Here is a 26,636-nt window from a genome sequence, read left to right on the forward strand (position 1 = left end):
TGGATAAAATTTGACTGAATTTGAAGACTTGAAATTGAGAATTGTGGATTGAGATTATGAATTAAATTTGAGAATGTTGATAAGTATATGAATTGATATGAAATATTTTTAAAACAGGTAAATAGTGTGACTCGTCAAATATTAATAAAACAGGAAAAACTCTGTCTGTTTTCTCTATTTAAACATTCAGAAATAAATAACAAAGGAAAAATAAAAAAAATTAATCATGAATAAAGTATGACAATTGAGTTTTAAAATGAGATTTAAAATAAATTATAAATAAAGTAAAATAAGGTAAGGTATTCCAACACAGAATGTAACATTTTTTACTCAATTATACTATAAATGGAATAAGGAGTGTTATAGCAAGTGGATACAATATTAAAGAATATGCATGCACTTACATTTGTAAGGTGATTTAGGCAAGTGGGCATAGGTCCTTGTGCCTTAAACTTCTTTACAGGCAAATGTAAAGATTCATGTTACTATAAGTTATTAAATGTTGTTGGTCCCAATGAGGCTCCAAGTCAAATTTGTGGACATGAGAGGTGAGACACTATTTTAACTAATTATTTTATATTATACCAAAGAGGTTGGAGGACCGTATTCAAAAGTAAGCAGCTAGACTATTGGGGTGATGTCTCACTATTATCTTCATGTACGCCATCAAGATTGGGGGAGGTAATGGGGTTGTTCTCACAACTCTCATCGCCATGTGCTAAACCAGAGACATCTACATCATTGGAGAGGTCTTCATTCCTGCAATTTGGTACCACCTCATCTGCTTCTTCTTCTGATGAAGGACTAACACTAATGATTGCGGTTTTCTTGTTACTTGGAAGATAAAAAGTTTAAACCATGGCTCATCACAGTACAATAAATTTAAACTTAAATAACATGCTTTATATATTATTAAAATTTTTAAAATGCTGTTAATAATAAATTATCAGCACATAATATTTTATATAAATTCTAAAATCTAAAATTTTTAACAATATTTTTATACCAATTTATAACACTATTATATATTATATTATATATATATTATTTATGCTTTATATGTAATCTTGATTAGGGGAGAGCAGTTTTCGGTTTAAATCGAACCGAATCGATTCAATTCGGTTCAATTGGTTCAGTTTTAAAATTCAATCGGTTCGGTTCAGTTTATAATTTTGATGTAAATCAGTTTGATTTGGTTATTTTCATAAAAAAAATTAAAAAAATCAAACCGAATCAAAATTATTAATATATATAGAAAATCAAAGAAAATCGAACTAGATCGAATCAAACCGAATCGAACCGAATCAAAATCAAAGAAAACCGAACCGAACCTTAAGATTTTTGAGTTTTGATTTCTAATTTTTTTTTGTTTTTATGTTTTATTATTTAGATTTAATGTTAAAAATATGAATTTTATAAATTTTGGTTTGATCGGTTTAAAACCGAACCAATCGATATTTATCGGTTCAATTCGATTCGATTTTCTCTTATTAATCGATTTGGTTCGATTTTTAAATTTTTTTATTTTTGATTTTTGGTTTTATTAGTTCGGTTCGGCTTCGAACCGAACCGACCATTTGCACACCCCTAATCTTGATGACTAAATATTTTACTTAATGCGTTAACATTATATACAAAATAATATTAAAAAAGTGTTATTAAAATCTAGATTTATATAGTGTCAATAGCAGAAATATGAAATCTGGATTTATCCAAATCCACCGCAACAATTTTGTTAATAAACTCTTGAGAATATGTAACAATGAGCATTCGTGCATAATCAAACCTGGAAACACAAAAATTACAAATTATAATATTTAATTTGGTATAATATTTTGTGAAAATATTAATATTTTTATATATTTAAAATTATTAACAATGATTTTTTTTGTAATTTTTTTACTGTAGCTTTAGCCATGCATTATTTATAACAATGAACATATATATATACTTAGGAGAGTTTTAATCTTATTTTCATATTAATTATTATATTTTTCTAACAATGCAATCTTAGAAAAAGAATATTAAAACGATATATTATATCATAAAGACCGAATTTTAGTATAACCACCCACAAATTTAAAATTACAAACTAAGGGACAAAAAAAAAAAAAAAAAAAAAACTCAACAAATTTACTACCAGAGAAAAATTATATTTAACATAATCGTTTATTTTTATATGTTTATTTTAATTTCTTTCTCTTAATATATTGTTGCACTCAAAAGTTTTTTATTGTTTTATTTAATAAAACGTAAAATTATTAATAATGTAATATTATAAACTATAATACATCATTTTCAATGAAAATATAATTAATGTATATAATTTTTTTAATTATATTAATTATCAATTCGTTGAAAAAAGTTATCCCTATAAAGATTTAGTCTATAATTAGAATTTATTTTATATTTCTTTTTTTGTAAATAATAGATTCATTATAATTAATAATTAAAAATTCATAATATCATTATCTATTACACATCCATGATTATATTATTGTTAAATTTTACAAAAATTATTTTTAAGAAATTAAATTTGAATATTATTTTATTTTACTTCATTTAATATTATAAAAAGAATAACTCTATTGAATTTTTAAATTTAAAATTTTAACATGTTATTATATTTAACTCTTTGAAAAATATGATATGGAGATACAATATTTTTTTCTTTTGAAATTTGGAGATATAATAGATTTTACTAATTAAAAATTATTTCTATTTATAACATTAATTTTTAACACTAAATTTAACTTGAAAATTAATATTTTTACATAAATAAGCAATTTCATTTTTAATATTTATTTTTTATAAATAAAATAATTATAAAATATAAAATATTTGATTCATATGCAACGCATATAAGTAATATATAAAAATACGAATTAGAGAGCAAATTTATGAACAGGAAAGAATATATTTATAAGTTTATATTATTTATAACAAATATTAATTAATATAAATTAAATATTAAAAAAAATAAAATCCTAATGAAATTGTATTTTATTTGTATTCAAGATATTTTATAGGTATTAAAATTTTCTTTCCAATTAGCTATCTTAAGAATATTATTTATAAAATATATTAATTAATATAAATTAAATAATAAAAATAGAATTCTAATAGAATTATAAAAAAATATCGGAATAGTATTTTTTTCACGATTTTATTCTTTTTATAATTTTATTTTCCTAATATTCCTAATAAAAAAAATTCAATTCCAACACTTAAGTCAAAATTAATTTTATTATAATATTTAATATATAAATAATTACAAATTTCAATTACTTTTTTTACTGCATAAAATTTTTGAAACATATTATATTTTTATAATAATTATTAGCGTTTTCTTATTTGTATTCCTTTTAACATTGAAGGTAGAGATGTGCACGTTTCTTGTAATTCTAAATCAATTTGAAAAATAAAATTAATAAGAATTAAAACAAAAAAAATAAATATAATAAAAACTAAAACATATCGGGTTAAATTTATTTTATTTTTTTATACACTATTATTTAATTCAAATTTTAAATTTATGAAAAATTCTGTTTTCAATTTATTGGGTTCAATTCGATTTTGAGCCAAACTGACCGAATGCTCAGCCCACTTTTCAATGGAAACAAATACTTCACCTGGAGCAGAGCAATGAATTAGGTTTCATCAACTGAAAGTGTCCAATGCCAGAGAAAACTTCAGCAAATTTCGAGAAATGGCTGAAAGTAGATTTTATGGTAACCACTTGGCTACTTAATGTAATTGCTAATGATCTAATAGATTCTTTTCTTTACACTACTACAGTAAGGGTGTTGTGGTGTGAATTAGTGAAACATTTTGGAGAGAGAAATGGTCCTCTCAAATATCAAATCCAAAGGGAACTTAACTCTTTGGTTCAGTGTAATATGCCAGTTGCTATGTATTTTACTAAAATGAAGAGACTATGGGAGGATTTGACCAGTTTGATGCCTACACCATAGTGCACATGTGGAGCAGCTAATGCTATGATGGAAACAACTGAATCAAACAGATTAATACAATTTCTGATGGGGCTTAAATCCAAGTCCAAATAAGGCGTATTCCATAGTAGTCAGAGTAGCCTACTCTGAGTAGGGAGGCAAAGAAAAGTACACTCACACATCTCGTAGATGTTCAATATCATTCTGCCATGTTAACTAAGTCACAGAATGTTAAAACCAAGGACTTCAATAATGCAAATAGTTTAAAAGGAAACTTTAGTTATAACAAGAAGAAGGATTCTGCAGAGAAAGGAGCAAGGCACTGTGATCATTATAACATGGATGGTCATGTAAAAAAGACATGTTTTAAGCTCCATGGCTATCTGGATTGGTATAAAGAGCTTAAGGAGAAGCAGAAGGCACAATCAAGAGTTACTAGACAAGTAACAGCTGATACACCTTTGGATGGTGTTGAGTAATCTAATGCCAATTTATTACTTACGATTCAGCAAGAAATAGGAAGATACTTGAAGGAAAGGGTACCGCAGATTCTTCTTATGCGCATGTCAACAATTTTGTAACTAACATACATGCTTTATCTTTTATTACTAGTACTGCAGATTATAATGATAGAGGAACTTGGATAGTGGATACCAGAGCATCGCTAAGAGATCCACATCTTAGCACTGCCCTTAAAGTTCAGGTTCAACTCACTGGCCCAATTGGTTCATCATCTGGGATTTCAACATGGAGGTCTTGGGGAGGTCCTGTAGGGCCTGTAGTGCCACCACTGGTAGAATCTGTCTTATTGTAGTTTAGTTTACTTTTAGCTTTTGCAGTCAAAGGCATGTTGATATAACAATTGCTAGTTTTTTGGTTAGTTTGTTACAGTATACCAATTAGAGAAGTTAAGAGTGGCAGTTATTGTACCAATTAGAGAAGTTAAGAGTGGCAGTTATTGTAACAGTCCGTATGTATAAACTGTTTCTTTATGAGCAAGATGAAGATGATATACATGTCAACAGTTTTCTTATTCAAGAATTCTTCTAGTTCTCTTGATTCTATGTAACTTCTACTTTTGTTCAAGTCATAATCATAAATAGGAGAGAATGACATTATTATATTTTTAGCTTGTTCAACAGAACATAATGGCTAAAGTATAATAAAATATAAATTGGTTTCCAATTCTCATATGTTCAGCACAATACAACCCACTAATCTGATACTACTCAACTTTTTTATTCTTTCTTGTTTGGTATTTAAAATTTTACAAAAATTCAATTAAATTAATTATTTTATTAATTTTTATATTTGAAATAAAAAAATTTAATTCTTTTCAATTTTAAAAAAATTATTTTTAAAAAATAAAAATAAAGTATATAAATGATTTATTCCAAATGAAGTTTTCAAAACTAACCTTACCCATATCAAATAGTAGAGATGTGTGGTTTCAGTTCGGTTCGGAGTCTGCCTAGAAAACGAAACCGAACCAAAATTTTGGTATAGTTTTTATTCAGTTCTTTATTATTTTGGTTTCATTTCGATATATTTTTTCGATTCCGGTTCGGTCCTCAAATTTTAAAATAATTTTATGTAATTATTTCCTTAAAAGTCATACTTAATTAGCATTTAAATTTAAAATTAAGTTATTAATACATAATATAATATAATAATATAAATTTATCATATAATATACATTTTAACTATTTATGAATTATTTAATATTTAACTATAAGATATAAATATAATTAAGAATTAACATATATATAAAATAATAGTATATTTATAATTAAGAATCATAAGGTAATTTAATATATTTATAACTAAAATTATTAAGAAAATATAAATAAATAAAATATAATATTAGGCTATATATATATATATATATATATATATATATATATATATATATATATATATATATATATATATATGAAAGTATATAATATATCTAAAAAAATATAAAAAAACATATATGTAAATTTAGTTTTCGTTTAGTATGAGATTCGATTTTTAGTGAAAAATCAAAAACTGAACTAAAGTATTAAAATAACTTTAGTTAGATACAATTCTCATTGATAAGATGCTATTTTTTAATTCGATTTCTCAAAAATCGTACATAGTCCTACCAAGCAGATAGCTTGTTAAAACCAAATATTGCAGCAAATAAGAGCAGAAGTGGACTGGACATGAGACATATATATATATTTGAAATTATATAATATATCTAAAAAGGTATAGAAAAACATATGTATAAATTTAGTTTTCGTTTAGTATGAGAATCGATTTTTAGTGAAAAATCAAAAATCGAACTAAAATATTAAAATAACTTTAATTCGATGCAATTCTTAATGATTCGATGCTATTTTTTTATTCAATTTCTGAAAAACCGTACACAGCCCTATCAAGCAGATAGCTTGTTAAAACCAAACATTGCAGCAAGTAAGAGCAGAAGTGAAGTGGACATGACACACACACATATATATATATTTGAAAGTATATAATACATTTAAAAAAAATATAAAAAAATATATGTATAAATTTAGTTTTCGTTTAGTACGAGAATCAATTTTTAGTGAAAAATTAAAAACCAAACTAAAGTATTAAAATAACTTTAGTTCAATGCAATTCTTATTGATTCGATACTATTTTTTGATTCTTTGATTCGATTTCTCAAAAATCGTACACATCCCTATCAAGCAGATGGCATATTAAAACCAAACATTGCAGCAAATATGAGCAGAAGTGGAGCGGACACAAGACAGGTATAGCACTACTTTCGAAGTGCCCCATTCTTGCACTGCCACAGCCACACCGCGAGACATCGAATGGGTTTTGAGATATAAACTACTGGAGCGGTGGAAATTAGCATAGCATGAGCGCTGCAAAGAGCTTAAGGAAGGGAAGCAATTCATTGGGAGGAATAAAATTTCCATTCCTAAATTCTGCATCCATCGAATGGAGTTCACCCTTGTCCTCATATTGTTAAATGAAAATAGCTGGTGTATACTAGGCTATGTTATGCTTGAATCCTAGACTTTGCAATACCCAATTTAGAGCAAATGAAAACAATCATGAGGCATTGATCCCACAGCTCCAACAAATTTCACAAATTCATGAACATTTATCATTAATAGGCCTTGTTTAACCACAACCTTTAAAGTAATGTTTAATAATTTAAATATAACCAAAAGGCCTCTTATTTATACCGTTCAGCAACATAAGTTGAGAGAGTAATTCATGAAATAAAATCAAATTTCACAAATTCATGTATATTTATCATTTAGTAAAACCAAACGCTTTTTTCCACTTATATTTGTCAAAATGTTCCATTATTTATAAATTTCATTTATTGCTTTTGCCTTTTCAATAATGTTTAACATATGGATTTCATTCATTCATTTTCTGAGCAAAGAATAATCACAATACATCTATCTATCTAATTACACATTTACCTATTTTGTTCTTGTTCTATTTGCAACTAGAATTTTACTAAAATTGATATTGACAGGCATTTGCCATAATCACAATAACCAATCATCTGCTCTAATGTAGACCAGCAAACAAATGGCGGCAGTGGCTAATTAATTAGTCCTGCGACGTTGCAGAATATTCAAAAAGAAGGCGTTTGAAAGGAGCAGATTGTAGGAGCACTCGCAAGCGGCTTGTAAGCTGGTATATCAAAGTCCATTGCATGGCCATTTCTGAGTCCTTCATCTGCCTTACAATAGACGCCTATACACAGAGCAAGATGAATGTTTATGAGTATTAGATAGTTATTGATAAAGAATCTTAAAAACAGTCATCTTATGGCCACATCTGAATAATTATCATCCAGAAAACACAACCATCAAAACTGTAGACTATATATATATATATATATATATATATATATATATATATATATATATATATATATATATATATATTAATCCTTGTTTTTGTTGTTGAACTTTCCAGAATCCAATAACAAACTTAGAAGAAAATATTGAATTGATTTCAGTAAATAAAAATTGGAACGTAATTAGTAGAATTGAGATAACCTGAAGGTGTTTCCCAAGCTGCACCTCAACTTCTGTACCAAATGAAATGCTGTTGGCCAAAGATTTCAGAGGATCAACTTTAGGATCGACAGAAAGTAAACTAGGAATCTGTGGGGCGTACACCAGCCTCCATCTAGCATTACCAAATTCCCCCTTCCCTTCTATTCTCGGCATCAGTGTTTCAAGTGTTGCAGTTGCAAGCTTTTTAAACGCAAGCTGGCCATCACCCTCCAATATGGATTCCGCTAATTGACTCTCAAAAACTCTAGCAGCCTATCAAATGAGAAATTTTCATAAAATCAGTGCGTTCAAATCTAATAAATGGCATTATTTACTCTGAATTTTAGAACCTCCAATAAGACCATAGGCTAAAAAAAAGCACAAATGCATATCTTGATAATTAAAAAAAATGCACATCATCCTTCATCCCTTTTCCCACCTTCTTACCCTGATATATAATAATACATTAAAAGAACACCATCCAAAATCTGAGATGCATATTTTCTTAGTTGACAGAGGGTTAGAGTTGCATCATATATTCAGAGTTCAATATATAACGTCTCACAAAAGAGGCTCATTCTGATCAATGTACAAGCACATCTGTAACAGTCAGCACATTGCATATTGGACAGATAATTAGGATGACAAAGGTCTGCCATATCTGTAACAGTCAGCACATTGCATATTGGACAGATAATTAGGATGACAAAGGTCTGACTTATGGCACTCGTCTAGGTAATTAATTCCCTTGTTACCTCACTAGGTGAGAGAGCATCCTGTTCCACAGAACGTGTGGAGGTCACCACCAGTTTGTCTTGCCAATTGCTGGCCCGGCTTTGAATCCTAAATTGCCACTCAGATCCAACCAAAGCTAAGTCTAGCATAGGATCTAGTCCATGCTCAGGTTCAAATTTTGCTATATTTAGATGCTCTCGCTTAAGCCTCACCTGTAATTCAGAATTTTAATGTCAGCATATTTAGTGAAAGCACAAGCCAGCCTAATGGAAAATGAAATAAGTGCTGCATGGACAAAAAGTTCGTTGCAAGAAAAATAAAGTACTCACTTGAGTGGCAACAAGATTGACATCACCATTCTCAAATGTGAGAACACCTTTAGGTTTTATCCATTTTGGATGAGCCAAACCATTTAGCTCAAGCTCTCCGCTAACAGCAAAATTGAGAATTAACGGATAAACTATCCTCAACTCTGGTCCTAACACAAGCTTCAAATCACTAAGGCGAATATCTACATTCGGTTTAATGCTAAGTTGCTCCAAGTCCTTCTTAGCTTCAGTTGATTTAACTGCAAATGCACAAAATAAACATCATAAAATAAGTAAAATTTCACAGAACTATTGCTGAAAACTTAAAATCAACAGCATAAAAGTCAGGCACTTTATTAGCAAAGAAAAACAAATCCAGTAATCCTTCAAGTCTGACCCCATCATTCCACGTTAACAGATATTTCAGGAGTCGGAAAATTTTGCAAAGAAAATTAAAGTAAATTCCAATTCTCTGAAAAGATAGAATTTGATTTCTAATATCAGCATATGGTTATAAGGAGAAGAATTTCACAGCATAAAAAAAATGAAGAATAATATGTTACCAGTGGTTTGAGGGAACTTGGTCCCTGAAGCATCAGGTTCTGAACTGAAAAACCGTGAAAAATATCTGGAAGCAACTGCTCGATTGGGCCCCCTGACAGGAAGCCTGGACTGACTTGATGCCAATCTATTAAAAGCAGAACCTCCACTACCCTTATCATGTGGTAGATAAGCTTCTCCATGGCTCAACTTAATATTTCCTGATATGTTTGGTTGTAGTATAGAACCAGTTAATTGTAACTGAGTGTCAACCTGGCCACTGAGTTTATTAAGACATTAGTTCTCCTGGCCGCACAAAAAGAAGATGAAGAAGTTGAAACAACTAAGAGCTAACCAAAAAAGCTACATTGTAAACAAGTAAAATGGGAAAATATTGGACAGTAATAAAGTAAGCTCTTTTCTTGAGCGCACAGAACCTAAAATGGGAAAATATTGGACAGTAATAAAGTAAGCTCTTTTCTTGAGCGCACAGAACCAGCATTCACTCAGGAAAATATAATTAAAAGACAACACCTACTACATATTCATAAATTTAAATGATGAAAGACGCTGTCCGTGAACCAAGTCATGTTTTATAAAGATCTTCATGTTAGAAAACAAATACCTCAAAATATTCTTTGCCCGTACTTCCAGGACTTCACATTTTAAGTCAATTTTATCACCAAGAGATGCTTCACTTGTTCTGAGGGGTAGATTGCCTTTTACAAATAACTTTCCTCTTCTGCTCACCCGGCTTTCCAGTGAAGTGATGCATAGCCTATTTGATTTTACATGTACTGTCCCACCAAAATTTGTAAGTGGTTTTCGAAGTACTGGTGAAGTTATAGATGCTCTGTGGAATGATGCAAATCCATCAAGAACAGGTTGTTCAACTGTACCTCTTATCTGTTTGATTACAAATGCATCAAAAGCATCACAAAATTAAGCTACAGAATGTAGATAGTAAATAAAATACAAAAGCCCGCAAAAAGCATTTCTTAACCCACCTGAAGCATAACATCAGCATTGCCATGAAGCCAGTTGAAATAAGGAGATAAAGCTGTCAACATCATCATTCCCCCATCCTTAATATCAGTATCAACCCTAACTTCTCCCACATCTAAGAAATTCCAATTCAGGACTTTTAGGCTTTCTGCTAATTGAGTATTCCAACCTTCTTCATTTCTATCTCGAAAATTTTTTTTTTCACTGGCTTCATCAGTGGAATCTCCACTCCTTTCCTTCACCCAACCAGGCACCCAAGTTGCTCCAGTTTTATCTGTTTCTATGTCTTCTTCCTCCAATGAGTTATTTTGGACAAAATTGATGGGAACACTTCCTTGAATATGTACATGGCCATTTTGGATGATTGGTTCAAATTTGGCATTGAATAGAAAACGACTAGTCGATGTTAGAGAAGCAACAATTTCAGCTCGTCCAAGATCAATGCCACCAATGGCACCATCCAAAAGCCTTACTTGCACATCACATTCTGGTTTTGCAATACTTCCTCTGAGATCTCCTTCCATATGCAATATACCTCGAATTGGAGCTAAAAGTTGTCTCAAAGAATGAACTGTGTCAGAAGCTGAAGATTCAATCACCTGAACCACAGTTGGAACTAGACTGACAGGAAAATTCAGAACAGCAAAATGAAGATTGGTTTTGGGCCCTAACAAAGTGCCGTCAGCATGGATTGTGGCATTATCCTTTTGGATAAAGATTCTCTCAAGGCGCAAACCATCATTGTTGCTATATGCACCAACTGCCAGAACACGCTGAGTTTTGTAGGTTCCCCATTCCCATTCCTCACCATGAAAGTCAAATTCTGCCTGGGAATACACACATGTACAGTTGTGAAAAGGCAGATAATACATAATTTGAGATTATGGCTTCATGCAAAAACTGAAAATTTATACCATTGTGTCACCATTGCCTCCACCACTAGCATCGAGAGAACCATGCCAGCGGCCTTTAAGTTCAGCCAAACCTGGAAGACTTATGTCTTCCAGTATGACTTCATTTGATGGAGTACAATGTCCCCGTATGACCTGAAATTTCATAGAGCGGTTAAATCAATAGACACAAATAGAAAGTTGGTCCCCCTATGAGTATCAATACAATCAATGTCATAAACATGAAGAATGTTAATAAGAAATGAAGGTATTAAATAAGAAGCTGAATTATATGAAAAATATACCTCAAGCAAATCCTGAAGACTTTCAGGATATAATGCTACTGACTGCAAACTTTGAATGAAAAGGTCCTGCATGGAAGACATGCACCAATTAGTGATCTCAAATTTAAAAGATTTGCAGCATTGCAGACTGTAAAGTAAATAAGCAGCCACATGCTTCTAATCCACCTTCAGATGACTATCATGATATATAACAATTCAAACATGTTTAAGCAGAGTACAACCTTTGACCTAGATCGAACAGCAGGATCTGCACTTCGAGAAAGAAGTCTCGCAAGCGGAAGCATCTCAGCAACCTCAGCTCGAGGAACTTCAAGTCTCATTCTCCATCTTCCCATAGAAGATATGACGCTACCCAGTTGTCCAGTCATTGCCCTTTTAAACAGGTCACCTCTTTCCTTTCCAGCAAGGTTTCTGTCTCGGGTGCCAGGTAACACATATTCACCTTGAAGCTCATAACGGCTACTGGTTTGCTCCAAAACAGTTTTCTCAACAGTGATCTAAACGCGCCACATCACCAAGTAAGAACATCAACCACATCATTGAGTGCAACATTTACAAAGGAAAAAAATATCTATCTACAAAGTATGAGGATGAGCCTCAGTGCAATAGTAATGTTGCTCCATTATAATGTAAAGATCAGGGATTAAAACTGCAGAAATAGTTTATTGACAATGCAAGGGAAAGGCTGCATATATTTGACCCTCCAAAAGCTGGCTATGTAGGAGGCCTCATGCACTAGAACATCTATGTATTATATAGATATGGAAGCTCACACTATCTCAACGTGTGGTGAATATTCATCTTTTAGCTATATGCAGCCGGTATACTTCCCCCAATGTTGTGGAAACATAGAACATATAAAGATATTTCACTGGCTGATTTGAAAAATTTATGGGAAAAAAAAGTTTTGAAGAACTCACATGGGAGGATATAAATTGAAATAATATCCTTTCAGCAACAATCAGAAGAATAACTGGTTACTAATAGTAAAAAAGGGATCATGGCACAATTTCTGGCAAAACAACCCACCGATGAGAAAGAATTGAGAAGATCTCAGCTATTTCTAGAGCCAAGAAAGGAAGACGGATATATAGCAGATTGGTTCTGAAAGATGATTTTTGGAGAACACTAATTCAACCAGAATGTTAGCATAAAACTATGGAGTAGGCACACCAAGAACATGCAACTCCAAGACTGTGACCACCGATAAAACAAGTCGATCTTAAAACATGGTAAGATTAAAAGGATGTACTTTGAAGTAAGATTAGTTTTATGATAAAAATCTTGACTCATAGAATCCTCAGTAATTAAACAAAATTGTCAGATTCATTGTACAAAAACTTCAGATACTCACAACGTCACCGCTCCATCTAGCAGCCACATCTAAGGCTTCACCAAGCACACCGCTAAATTTTGGACGAAGCACAGATAACACACCATGACCCCTTCTTTTCTGCAGATTAAGCTGAATTTCTGCCTGAAAGTAAATAAGCACAGATGGCCTGAGTAATAGTTTTTAAGTATAAAATGAATACCACTAGAATAATCAAGCATCATAAAAAGCCAACTACGTCATACTTCCAGCAACTAGCAGTAGCAAGGCATTAGTTTCATGTGATTTGAGAAACTTCATAAACAATACAGTAAAAGGCTGAATTTTATGCCCATTGACTTACGAGAATGCATGGCATGAATACTTCTATTAGACTTCAGAAATATAATGAAATGAAAATGTCCTGCTAAGAGCAGGGTAGACAAACCTGGAGAGAAATCATCCAGGTCCTTGTATACATGGGCTTGACAACCCAAAACTTCAATGCAATGGCCCTATGGGTCCTTTCCGCTAATAACTTGGCCTTCATCTTTCTAATGTGGGTTTGTGGGATTCTTCTTCATTTACTTTTCATGTATGCACACATTACACAAACACTCTTGCATATCCAATATTTCAAACAAGTTAACATAAAATGGTTGACATGGTTGTTTTCCTCCCAACAACTACACTTAAGGATGAGCGCTTGATGCAGAATACACTTCTAAAGATTTTAGAGTACTTATTTTAGGAAAAAATATAGAAAATAAGAATTTTAGTTTTTTTATGATTGTGTATCCTAAATAGATTAGGTTCCTAATTAAATTGGGATTCTTCAATTCTTAATTATGGTTGAATTAGGGTTCTCTAATCCTAATGAGATTGGGATTCCTAATCCTATAAATAAGACCTAGGTTTTCATTGTTAGCAGTTTTTTTTATGACAATTTTTATAAGCTTAATAATATCTTGAGAATTAGTTCTCTTTTCTTCAAGGATTAGTCCTTGATTTTTCTTTGTTTTTGATTCTTTCCCTTTGTTCTACATCAGGGCTCCTCCAAACAAAGAAGTTTTTACCATCCATTGCCCAAAGAAGGCGCCCTCAAAATTATGAATTTTCATCCAATGTTACATTGCAGTCATCATAAGCCTGCCACTAGGAGGGGGGAAAATTCTGAGGTACCTTGTCACCATAAAAAGGTCACGTGAGTTTGATTTATTGAGATTTTACATAGCTGATCTTTTCCTACTGCAATACTGTTTACAGATTTCAAATGCACTTCCTGTATCATCAACATCACAAGACTAGACATGGAACATTATTGTTGGAACTAAAGTGTTTTCCTGTTTCTATTGGATCTCAGAAAGATTTGGATCTCAGAAAGATTTACATGAATAATAAAATTGGCTGACGGATCACATCATTTCTTCTCTTTGGCAATCCTGTGAAGGAATTTCCATATATCACGATGGAGTTTAACAAATAATAGGACAGTCATATCTGAGAAACATTACAGTTGGAACTTGATAGCCTAAAACAATTATTATAATGTTCAGCTCTTGACAACAAATATATTACAATTAATAAAGCCAGCATACAACAAAAACATAATTTCAAGCAGCAATTTAAACGCACAGGCAATATGGAGAAGATTAAATCCTAATGACAAGTTTATTTCCCATCCATGATTATGCTCTCTCTCTCTCTCTCTTACTCACACACACACACACACACACACACACACACAACGGCGGAACTAGGGGGGGCCCGGCAGGGGCCACTGCCCCCCCAGCCAAAAAAAACTTTTGAGGAGCGTACTATATTTGTTTATATGTAGATTCATGCTGCCCCCCTAACTGGACTAATGCTACAGAATTAGTCCAATCCAAATTTTTCCTTTTCTAATATGTTAGTCCAATTGCTGTTTTATTCTTAACTTGATCCATTTCATTATTCAAACTCTCAATTAAATAAATTTTAGACCATCAGAATAACAAATCATAATTACTCATCTATACACCCTTAAAAACTTAAAAGTTCAAAATCTCAAGGCTCAACTTTTCTTTCTCCTTCATTATCTATCACTATTCTCTACTCTTTTTTTTTTTTATTCATTCTATTTTATAATTAAAACTGATAATTTCATTTATAGAATTTTTATTAAACTTTGATATTTAGTACAGAGCTTGTGGATATCTTGGAAAGGAGAAGAGTGAATATTGCTTGCATTCAGGAGACTAAATGGGTAGGAGAGAAAAGCAAGGAAGTGAGTAATTCAGGATACAAACTGTGGTTTACCAGAAAGGAGAGGAACAAGAACGAAACAGGCATGATCATAGACAGGACATTGAAATATGCGTAATAGATGTGAAAAGAGTAGGAGATAGAATTATCCTAGTAAAACTAGTACTAGAAGGAGAAGCAATAAATATAGTTATTGCTTATGCCCCACAAAAAGGACTAGATAGTGAGAGTAAACAAAAATTTTGGGAAGATATGAATGATCTAATGCAAAGCATAATGAATAAAGAGAATGTTCTCATTGTTGAAGATTTGAATGGACATGTAGGAAGTGATAGGTAAGGTTATAAGAATGTTCATAGAGGTTTTGGTTTTGATAGCCGAAATGAGAAGGAAAAAAATATCATGGATTTTGCCATGATGTACGACCTAATACTAGTAAAGTCCTACTTTATAAAAAGGGAGTCGCATTTAGTGACTTTTAAAAGTGGACAACATAGAAGCCAAATTGACTTCCTCTTAACCAGGAAGACAAATATAGCTCTATGGAAGGATGGTAAGGTTATTCTGGGAGAGGCTTTAACAAGTCAACATTGATTAGTGATCTTGGATATCAAGTTTAGGAACAATTCAAGTAGGGCTAAAAGAAATATTATAGCTCGAATAAAGTGGTGGGAGTTCAAAGGAGTAAAGCAAGTGAAGTTCAAAAATAAGCTTCTTGAGTCCGAAGCATGGAAGTTGGATGTAGAGGCCAATGGTATATGGATACAGATGACATCAAAGATTAGAGAAGTAGCTAGAAAAGTACTTGAAGAGTCTAGAGGACATGGACCACCCTCAAAAGAGATGATAGTGAAATCAGGAAGTACAAAAGGCAGTAAAGAGAAAGAAAAGAATAGTATAAGAAATTACCTAAGTGTGATAATAATGAGACTTATGAACAGTACAATATAGCAAAGAAAGAGGCAAAAAAGGCGGTTAGTCAAGTAAGAACGTAGGCCTTTAAAAAGTTATATAAGAAACTTGAAACTAAAGAAGGGAAGAAAAATATTTATAAATTAGCAAGGAGAAGAGAAAAGAAATGTCAAGAACTCAATCAAGCTAGGTGCATTAAGGATAAAGAAGGAAAAGTGTTGGTGAAAGATGAGGACATTAAAGAAAGATGGAGAAATTATTTTGATGACCTCTTTAATAATAGTCAAAGTGATAGTACTGTGAATATAGACTACAGAGCAATAGAACAGAATGTGAATTACATTATAAGGATTAGATCTTCAAAAGTAAAGGAAGCATTTAAGAAAATGAAAGTGGGTAAAACCTGTGAACCCGATGGAATACCAATTGAAGTGTAGAAGTGTTTGGGAGATATGGGAGTGATATGGTTAGCTAAATTGTTTAATAAGATTCTAAACTCAAAGAAAATGCCCGATGAATGGAGGAGGAGTATTTTAGCATCTATTTTTAAAAATACAAAAAGCATACAGAGTTGCTCAAACTATAGAGGAATTAAACTCATGAGCCATACTATGAAGTTGTGAGAGAGAGTTGTAGAACATCGACTACGTCATGACACTTTTATCTCCCCCAATCAATTTGGCTTCACGCCCGGTCGTTCAACTATGGAAGCGATCTTTCTCATTAGAAGCTTGATGGAGAAATATAGAGATGTAAAGAAAGATCTACATATGGTTTTTATCGATTAGGAGAAGGCTTGTGATAGTGTTCCAAGAGATATCTTATGGAGAGTGTTGGAACAAAAGAGAGTATCTATTAGGTACATACAAGTATTGAAAGATATGTATAAAGGAGCAACTACTATTGTGCGCACAGTAGGAGGGGACACGAGATTTTCCTATCTCAGTTGGATTACACCAAGGTTCAGTTGTGAGCCCTTACCTTTTTACATTAGTTCTAGATGAATTGACGAAACATATACAAGAGAGTATCCCTTGGTGCATGATGTTTGCGGATGATATAGTTCTGATAGATGAGACGCAAGAAAGAGTCAACAGAAAACTAGAGCTTTGAAGAAGTACTCTAGAGTCAAAGGGCTTTAAGTTAAGTAGAACGAAGATAGAATACATGCATTGTAAATTCAGTGAAGGCCGAACTGGTGATAGGGAAAGAGTTAGCTTGGATGGAGTGGTATTGCCCCAAAGTAATCAATTTAAATATCTCAACTCAATCCTTCAAGTAAATAGGGAATGTGAGGAGGATGTTAGTCATAGGATTAAAGACGGATAGTTAAAAGTGGAGACGTGCCACGGGAGTTTTATGTGATCGCAAGATTCCCAATAAGTTGAAAGGAAAATTTTACCATTTAGCCATACGACTGGCCATGTTATATGGCAGTGAGTATTGGGCAATGAAGGAGCCGTATGTGTCTAAGATGAGAGTTGCGGAGATGAGAATGTTAGGGTAGATGAGTGGCCATACTAGACTAGATAAAGTCTGTAATGAGAGTACTAGAGAAAAGGTGAGAGTGGTGCCAATTAAGGATAAGTTGAGAGAAGAGAGATTAAGATGGTTTGGTCATGTGAAGTATAGACATACGAAAGCTCCAGTTAGACAAGTAGAGTACATTGGATTAGAGAATAGAAAAAAAAAGAAGGGATAGACCTAAACTGACTTGGAGAGGAGTAATACAATATGATCTAGAAGCATTACACATTTTCCAAGATTTAACCCAAAATCGTTTAGAGTGGAGAAACAAAATCCATATAGCCGACCCCAATAAATTTTTAGGATAAAGACTTAATTGAGTTGAGTTGAGTTAAGTTTGATATTTAGTACAGATGGATGAAAATTTTATTAATATTTAGTGACTTGCATATTTTGGTAATTATATTCATATATAAACTGCAAACTTGTAAAATTTTTCTAGAAATTTTAAGTTATTACTTTTGTAATTATGTGTATGTTTGAATTGGGAACTAATTAATAAAATTTTAAGTTAGTAAAATTAAAAAGTTAATATCATGGTAAAAATAAATTTATTGATGCATATTTTTTGAAAAGAGGTTTTTAAAGTTTAGAAGCTATGTACTTTTTCTACTACAATTGAAAGTGATCACTCATTCTTTAGAAGTGAAAATATATATATATATATATATACACTTCACTCCTCATGTCAATTTCTGGTTCCACCACTGCACACACACACAGTCCTTTTTCATCTTCTCTATGTGAGAAAAGAATGAAAACAATTTATTTGCAAATAGTAAATATTATTACCTATGGGAACCATCTGAAGAAAAACACAATTCCAATGAAAATTGAATAGCATTAACCAGGACAAAACACAGAAAGACATAATTCAACAATGGCCTTAGGCTTACCCTTTGTATTGTGCCCCGAAGTGAAGCCAACTCCAATTCATCCAGTGGCAGATGACGTACCTACAACCAGGTCATACACAGGCACGAAAGTCAATTACCCACATTCTCAAAAAAAAAAAAAAAATCCTGCATTTTTTAACACAAGGCATAGATACCTCCAAGGTAGCAGAATGTAGAGGTCTGAAAGACACATTAACTCTTAGTTGCCCCTTCTGAAGAGAAAAAGACAACAATTTTTCATTTTGTGAGTTTTCTTCAGAACTAGATTGTAAGGGCACCACAACCTCAACTGCAAGACTTTCATCTGGCCTTCCCATGGCATCCAACTGCACTATCATCAAGAGCTCAGATTTTAGAATAAATTGCCATATGGAACCAAAAAAGGCAATAAGTGTATTCTAAGAGTACATCTATAAATTATGCCTTCATATTTTGTTGAACTCAATGATTGCAGCTCCTATTACCATAATGCAACAGCGGTCTACCATAGCCAAATTAGCAGAGCAATTCATGTTTTCCAATTTCCTTGTGGAAAGCAATATATTATCACATATTTGGCAAAAGAGAAGTGAATGTATACATATATAAGTGATGAAAAGATTTAAGCCATTGCCTTGATACGGTTACGTGAAATGCCCAACTGCCCAACCAACTGAGGCGCCAGCATCAGCTGATTTAGTCTAAGACCTGACACTGAAACCTCACCGACAAGACTTTCTTTGTTCACCCCTATTTGCCCATGGGACACATTCTTGTCAGAAAGAAGATCCTTATCATTAACAATACTTGAAGGCTTCAGAACCTTTCCCTGAAATTTGACTTTTCCAGTTGCTTTCAAATGTGTAGGTCGTGGAGAATCAAAAGGATAAGAGACCAAGCTGAAAAACTCAAAACCACGCATGCGTAGGTCCAACTCAACTCCTTCAATAGTAAATGGAATTCCATTTTTTGCATCAAACTCTTTTCTGTCTAGCCAGTATTCATCAGGATAAGTTGTCTGAACTTTTGTGTATAACTCGAAAGCAACAGATGAAGAGTTCACAGTAATATAATCATGTGAGATCATGATATCTCCTCGAGCATCACTAAATGATCCTTCAGCTTTTGGTGCAACCCACTTGATGTCAAACCTCCTATATCCAAAAAGAATATAAATCAATTAAAGCAAAGTATGTTGAACATGCAAATGCAAGACGGGGAAAAAGAAATGGAAAAAAAATGTGATAATGATAGCTTAGAAGAAAAGGCATGAGGCTTACGGTCTCAAAAGGGATCCAGAAAGTTTTGTTTCTCCCGTTAGGTCTCCTAATTTTAGTGGCATCAGCTGAAGATAACCTGGAATATATCGATGCATGATCTTATCAAAGGAAAAATTGCCAGAGAAATTTACATCCATTGCTGAATCATCCACCTCACCCTGTTACAACAAAGTATTCTGTATTAGAATAGAGAAATAAAGTAATTTTATAAAGAAAATACCCAGTCTCATCATATAAATATTAAGAACATAACTTATCCAATTTCTATTTTAATCAGCTGGTCAGTCAACATGATGGAAGCAAAGAAAATCAGCACAGATGTCTGTCTACTTGGTATAAACTTATTACAAGTTAACTGTAAATCGCTTATAGAGAAAAAGTTGACTGCAAATCATAAGCACCAAAAAAGCCATAAAACTCATAGCATGAAAGGATCATGAAAGACCAAGTACAGCTTGCTGACAGCAATTAAATAAAACAATCCAAATCCAAGCTATAAAATACTAAAATATATCATTTGGAGAACGGGCCCATATCATGATCCAACCATAATCATGCATTCTTCCATAGCAGTCGGATTTAAATTATTAAGGACAAAACAAAATAGTAAAAACCTAGAATGCTAACCTAGCTCAAAAACCAAGAAGACACAGTATCCAATTTCCTAAAAAAAATTCACATATGCATATGCATGTGCACGTCCATAGCAAAAGAAGTTCACCTCAGGGCAAATCCATGCATTCCCTGCCCCCCGAATTTCACCACCATCCACAAGGCTAGCTCTGATTCCATACAAATCAGCAACCTATGAAGTGAACTTTCCGTCAGCAGCCAATGATGTGAAGTGAACTTTACAAAGTTTAACAACAGTGCTAAATAAAGGCCAAAAAAAAAAAAAAAAGAGTATACGTGCACAACAGTTCCAAAATTGGACTAAAGGTTAACAATCCGTCTAGAAACTTGCATGATCAACTACCCAAAACAACTTACACAATTGTCAGTGTTAAATGTGAAATTAGCTGACAGATATGAAAATGGAACACGGTCAAATGCTGCTACAGCACCAGCCTCTTTGCTTCTCAACACTGCCTCATACGCAGAGGACACAGGGACTTCTGAAACTGAATGAGATATCTTCCTGGAAACCATCCCACTTCCCACAAATACAGGGGCATCAAGGGGGCCTTGACAGTTAAATACAGCAGTTACAGAACCTGCTAACTGCAGCCAATATAGAAACAAGGTGAAAGCTAAATTCAAAGTAGCCAGATTGAACTCCCTTTCACTTGATTCCATAAAATATAACTAACCAATTAATTTGTTGATTAAAGAGATAAGACAGGTATTGCCTTCCCAACAATTTTCTCAGATGAAGAAATTCATAATAGAACGCTTGTCAACTGGCAAATAAAATTATGGAACTTTAAACTACACATTTCAACAGGGAAAAAAAAATGTTAATGATCTCCTGATACACTTACCGGGAATAATAAAGGTCTCATCTTAAATGTTTTCATCAGGGCATTTACTTCAACATTAGGAACCTAAATAAATTAAGAATGCACAAACAATTAGTTGGAATACAGAATAAATCAGAACAAGATGCTAGAAAAGAAACAACTAACAAACCACTGCCATTGGCTAGTTTACGATCAACATGACTATTGAATGCCTAAAAGAAGTCAGAAGTGTCAAGCACAAAGTGGAACTTCAAATTACCACAATGAATTTACAAATAAATAAGAATGAAGGATATTCACCTTCCACAGTATATGTTTTCCTGGTAACAAATAAATTCATGCAAGACACTAAAGGTGGTGCAAATAGGGTTCTAAATAACAGCATCAGTCACAAGTATCAGAATTGGACAAATTGTCCTGGCAACAGGCCATATCAGGAAAAAATATAACAGCATCGGCTAGCTCAATCTTGAGTTTTGAAAAGAGAAAAAAATTAACTTAAATTCAAAGTTAAACAAATATTTTATTGAATATATAACATATCGCTACTCTCAACATCTAAAATAACTATTGGTTGAGAAGAAATTATGCTTTTCAATTCATAATCAACCTAATAAACTAGTAGACACATAAATCTTACATTTACAAATTAATAATTTTCAGCATTACAAATATTAAAGTTGTTTATCTAGCATGAATTACAAATTAAAAAAAAATTATTTGATACAAAAATCATGTCCTTATATAAATGGCTAGAAGCCCTCCTTTTATAAAAGGGCTGATAGCAACAAACCAAATAGAAGTTTAAAAGCAAGTCCATTAGAAGCTAAGGCCTTAAATAAAGAAAAAACCCATTAAACAAAGCCTATTGGTCCACATTGGCACTATCATCCGATAAGAGATTCATATTTTGTGTACAGAAACAGGAAATATCATGTCAGTACCCTAAAAATCTGTTATGTAACAGCACATTGTGTTATATATATACACCATGGATTTCGCAGTCATGGCAGCATTCACGATCACAGTCGCAGGTAACAGAAACACTACGCAAATTTTTGAAAATTTTGCAAAGTTCACAAAATGAATAGATATTTAAAACTATAAGCAAAACTAAGATATACAACTAAGTAATAAGTAAAAATATATCAAATAAAGACATTAAATCTATTATTCTTAGATATTATTAGCATTAATTAATTTCAAACTAAAATAACTACATGTAGATAGTAAAGAACTAATATTATACTTAACAAACATTAATGGAGCCTAAAAGTTTCTTTGATGATCTTTTCTAATTGCTTATGTATTTCAAAAAAATTGATTTTGAAAATAGTTCAAATTTAGAAAAAAAAATATATATATATAGATCAGGCAAACTAATGCTTCATGCTATAAATTTAATAAAAAATAAGTCTAACAACAAACATAATTTTCTTCAACAGATAAGCAAAAAAAACCAAAAAATAAATAAATGACTCATCTTTTGCCAGATAAGGATGGATAGAACTAGAAAGATAGTTTTTGATCTTAGATCAAGAGACAAGAAGTGAAAGATTTGTAGAAATATAGAAAACTTTATATGGAAAGTTGAGAGACAAAGTGAGACATAGCAACTTAAAACTCCCAAACCAGAAACAAAACATGAGGAAGAGCCACTGCCCCCATTTGGACCAAAAAACAATGAGGTAACGGACCGTTACCATCACTTAACGGTAAATAATAGCCGTTACCATTGCGTAAAGGCCATTATGGCTGTTATAGATGCATTTTTTCTGTTGCCTTTAAATAACGGGTGTAACAGTAATGAAAGGCTAAAAAACTTTTAAATAACAACCATTACGTTAACCATGATATACACTAAAAATATCCCAAAATACTATTCATAGGAACAATGGTTTTAGGGTTTTTCTTTTCTTTTTTTACTTTTTTTCTATAAGCCTTTTTTTTAATTATTTACTTTTTATAAAAAATTCTAACCACTATTAACAAATTCAATTTGAGATATTAAGACATAATAAAATCTATCAACTAATTAGTGATATATGACCCTTTTTTTTTCTTTAATGAATCAAAAGCATTTAAAACACTTATAGAATTCAACTCCAAAAGCTTCAATTTTAAGATTGGCACTATTCCATTATTTCTTTTACTTGGTGAACTACAATTTAGTCCATGAGCTTTGATTAAACCTACAACTTAATCCCTATAGGTTTAAAACCAAGTAATTTAATCATTGACATTTTAATAAACCTACAAGTTAGTCCCTGCCATTAGAATCACCGTTAATTCCTCATTAAATTTAGCAAAAAAGATCAAAATGCCCTACCTCTATTTTCAAGCCGAAAACAATTTAGTCCTAGAGATTTTGTTTTAATAAAGATTTAGTCCCCATACTTTTAACATGTGAATCCCATTAAATTAAAAATTTTAAATTTAAATTGTAATTATTAAAAATAAGGATTAATTACTTTAAGGTCCTTAAAAATTTTGATTAATTACAAAATTATCCATATATTTTACAAATTGATCCTTAGATATTATAACTATTTACGAATAAGTCATTACAATTTTGTAAAATTCTATTTATTTCATTATTATTTTAATAATATATAAATAATCGATAAATATTTTCATATCATTAATTATATATATAAAGAAACATAAAATATGAATCTGGACATAAATTGTTAATAAAATAAAACCTCATGGACTAAATTGTTTTGAGATTGAAAATAGAATTAAGAGTGCTTTAGTCTTTTTTACTAAATTTAACAGGGAATTAACGGTAATTCTAATAGCGGAGACTAACTTATATGTTTATTAAAATGTCGAAGACTAAATTGTTTGATTTTAAAACTACAACCACTAAGTTATAGATTTAACTAAGCCTCAGGGATTAAATTGTTAATAAAATAAAACCTCAATGACTAAATTGCTTTCATATTGAAAATAGAGTTAATGGCATTTTGATTATTTTTACTAAAATTAATGGCAACTTAACTGGGAATTTAATAACAATGGCTAATTAGTACGATTGTTAAAATGTTAAGAACTAAATTGCTTAGTTTTAAAACTGCAGGAATTAAGTTATAGGTTTAACCAAATCTTAGGGACTAAATTGTAGTTTATCCTTTTTTAAATTGCTTACCTTTTTTAAATTGTTTACACTTTTTACAAAATAGTACCACCAATCCATCCATCAGCTGATCCAATTTAATAGATTATGCAATAATAAGATTTATCAATTGATAAGTGATATATTAGTTTTTTTCCTATTTTCTTAATTGAGTAAAAAGTACTTGGAAACTTTGTATAGAATTCAAACTCCAAATGCTTCAATTTTAGGATTGGCACTATCCTATGAACAATGCTTTTTCTTTTTTTTTTTTTTTAATTTTTTACTTCATTTTTTTTTAAAGATTATTTACTTTTTTTTACAATATACTAAAATGATATCCGCATTCATTGCTCAAAGAAACAATACTTTTTTTTCCTTTTTTTCTACTTTTTTTAATTGTTCTTTTGAGATTTTTATTCTTTGGTCACAAGAATACCAGTCCATCCGATGCTTCATCCCCTCCATAAGGCTCCATAACTCCATTACGCATCCAAACACTCTTTTGCTTACGTACTTTTTTCTTTAATTTTTTAAAATCTTTTTAATTTCAATTTATTTTATTTTTCAATCATTAAATTTAAGTATGACTTATATAATTATTTTATTTTTCTTTCATATACATTTAATTATTTATTTAATTTATTTAACTATTTAATTATTGGACTTATACTAATGATTTTTTATTAAAATAACTTTATGTTGCTGGATTTATGTATTAGGATTTCAAATATTGGATTTGAAATTTAGAATGGGAAAATTTTTATTTAATTCCTGTACTTTAACTAAACTAACTACTTGATTCCTATATTTTGAAAAATACACTATTTAGTCCTTGTATTTTGCTTCCGTCAAACTATTTAGTGTCCGTCAAACTTTTCGTTATTCACACTATTCAAACTACTATTTAGTCCATCTATTTTAAAGAAATTAATTAGTTGATCTCTATATTTTGAAAAATACTACTATTTAGTCTTTCTATTTTAGTAAAACCAATTAGTTGGTCCATGTATTTTAAAAACTATAATATTTTAAAAAATAAATTATTGGATAAAAATAAAAATTTTATTATGTAGAGACTAAATCTGAATTTACATTTTTTTTTCTTAAATTTTCAATTTCTTGGACATCATTTTTGTGTTTTCTCTGTTGAGAAAAAAATTTCATTTATTACTTATAAATTTAAGGAAACTGATTAACTTTTTTATATAGACAGCTTGTACCTTTTATCAATAGATGAAACAAAGAGAGAATGAAAAGGAGAAGAGAGCGGGCATAGAGGAGAATAAACATGGAATGAGAGAAATAAGAGGGAGAGGATTAGGGTAGTTTAGGTATAAAAAATAATTATATGACTAAATAATTAATGGCAAATTACAGAAACTAACTAATGTGTTTTTCTAAAATATAAGAACTAACTAATTAGTTTCACTGAAATAGTGGGACTATTGACTAACGGAAAAATTGACGAAGGAACTAAATAGTTTAACGGAAACAAAATACAGAGATTAAGTAGTGTATTTTTTAAAATACAGGAACCAAGTAGTTAGTTTCGTTAAGATACAGGGACTAAATAGTAATTTACTCATTTAAAATTTAAAATTCAGAAAAAAAAAACTTTGTTTGGATAACAAAAAGAATTTCAAATTTTGAATTTAAAATGGAGGTGAGTATCCAACAAAAAATGTTCCTTAGGTTGACTTTGAATTTCAAATAACATAGGTAAGATTGTTATTTTAAATTCTTACTTTTTTAAAATCTTTATATTTACCTTGGATTTGATCAAAATTCAAATCCATATTTTTTAAACCTCCCAAATAAGTTATTTGATCCAAACCTAAATCCAAATCCTTAGCTTTAAATCTATGAATCCAAACACAACCTTAAATTACTTTATTTATATTGTAACATTATATATATATATACACACACACACACACATACACAAAATAAAATCATATCCAAAATCACTTTTTACAGGAACAATGATTTTAGAAATAATAGTGTTCTCTTTTTGCTTTCTGCTTTATTATGAAAAGAGAATAATAGCCTTGTTGCAAATTACTGTAAAATACAGAGAAAAAATAGAAAAAAAAAAAAGAGACATAATGATTTATAAACCCGCTATG

The 26,636-nt window shown here is 31.1% G+C and overlaps 1 protein-coding gene across 2 annotated transcripts in view; it reads right to left on the reverse strand.

The window, feature by feature from the left end:
- Nucleotides 1-7,285: 7,285 nt before the first annotated feature.
- The window catches only part of LOC110657441 (protein TIC236, chloroplastic), a 33,237-nt gene continuing 13,886 nt past the window's right edge, over nt 7,286-26,636 (reverse strand). For both annotated transcript variants that reach the window (XM_021814642.2, XM_058145761.1), the window contains exons 7-24: nt 21,411-21,473; nt 20,920-21,150; nt 20,651-20,734; nt 19,930-20,087; nt 19,284-19,803; nt 18,826-18,996; nt 18,671-18,730; nt 13,134-13,256; nt 12,001-12,276; nt 11,780-11,845; nt 11,499-11,630; nt 10,587-11,411; nt 10,205-10,485; nt 9,603-9,859; nt 9,061-9,299; nt 8,752-8,943; nt 7,997-8,269; nt 7,286-7,688 (exon numbers count right to left, since the gene is read on the reverse strand). In XM_021814642.2, coding sequence (XP_021670334.2) covers nt 7,542-7,688; nt 7,997-8,269; nt 8,752-8,943; nt 9,061-9,299; nt 9,603-9,859; nt 10,205-10,485; nt 10,587-11,411; nt 11,499-11,630; nt 11,780-11,845; nt 12,001-12,276; nt 13,134-13,256; nt 18,671-18,730; nt 18,826-18,996; nt 19,284-19,803; nt 19,930-20,087; nt 20,651-20,734; nt 20,920-21,150; nt 21,411-21,473 — 4,098 coding nt within the window. In that variant the 3' untranslated portion in view covers nt 7,286-7,541. The remainder of the gene's footprint in view (nt 7,689-7,996; nt 8,270-8,751; nt 8,944-9,060; nt 9,300-9,602; nt 9,860-10,204; nt 10,486-10,586; nt 11,412-11,498; nt 11,631-11,779; nt 11,846-12,000; nt 12,277-13,133; nt 13,257-18,670; nt 18,731-18,825; nt 18,997-19,283; nt 19,804-19,929; nt 20,088-20,650; nt 20,735-20,919; nt 21,151-21,410; nt 21,474-26,636) is intronic.

Source organism: Hevea brasiliensis, chromosome 4 (assembly GCF_030052815.1).
Source record: "Hevea brasiliensis isolate MT/VB/25A 57/8 chromosome 4, ASM3005281v1, whole genome shotgun sequence".
Taxonomy (NCBI): Eukaryota; Viridiplantae; Streptophyta; class Magnoliopsida; order Malpighiales; family Euphorbiaceae; genus Hevea; species Hevea brasiliensis.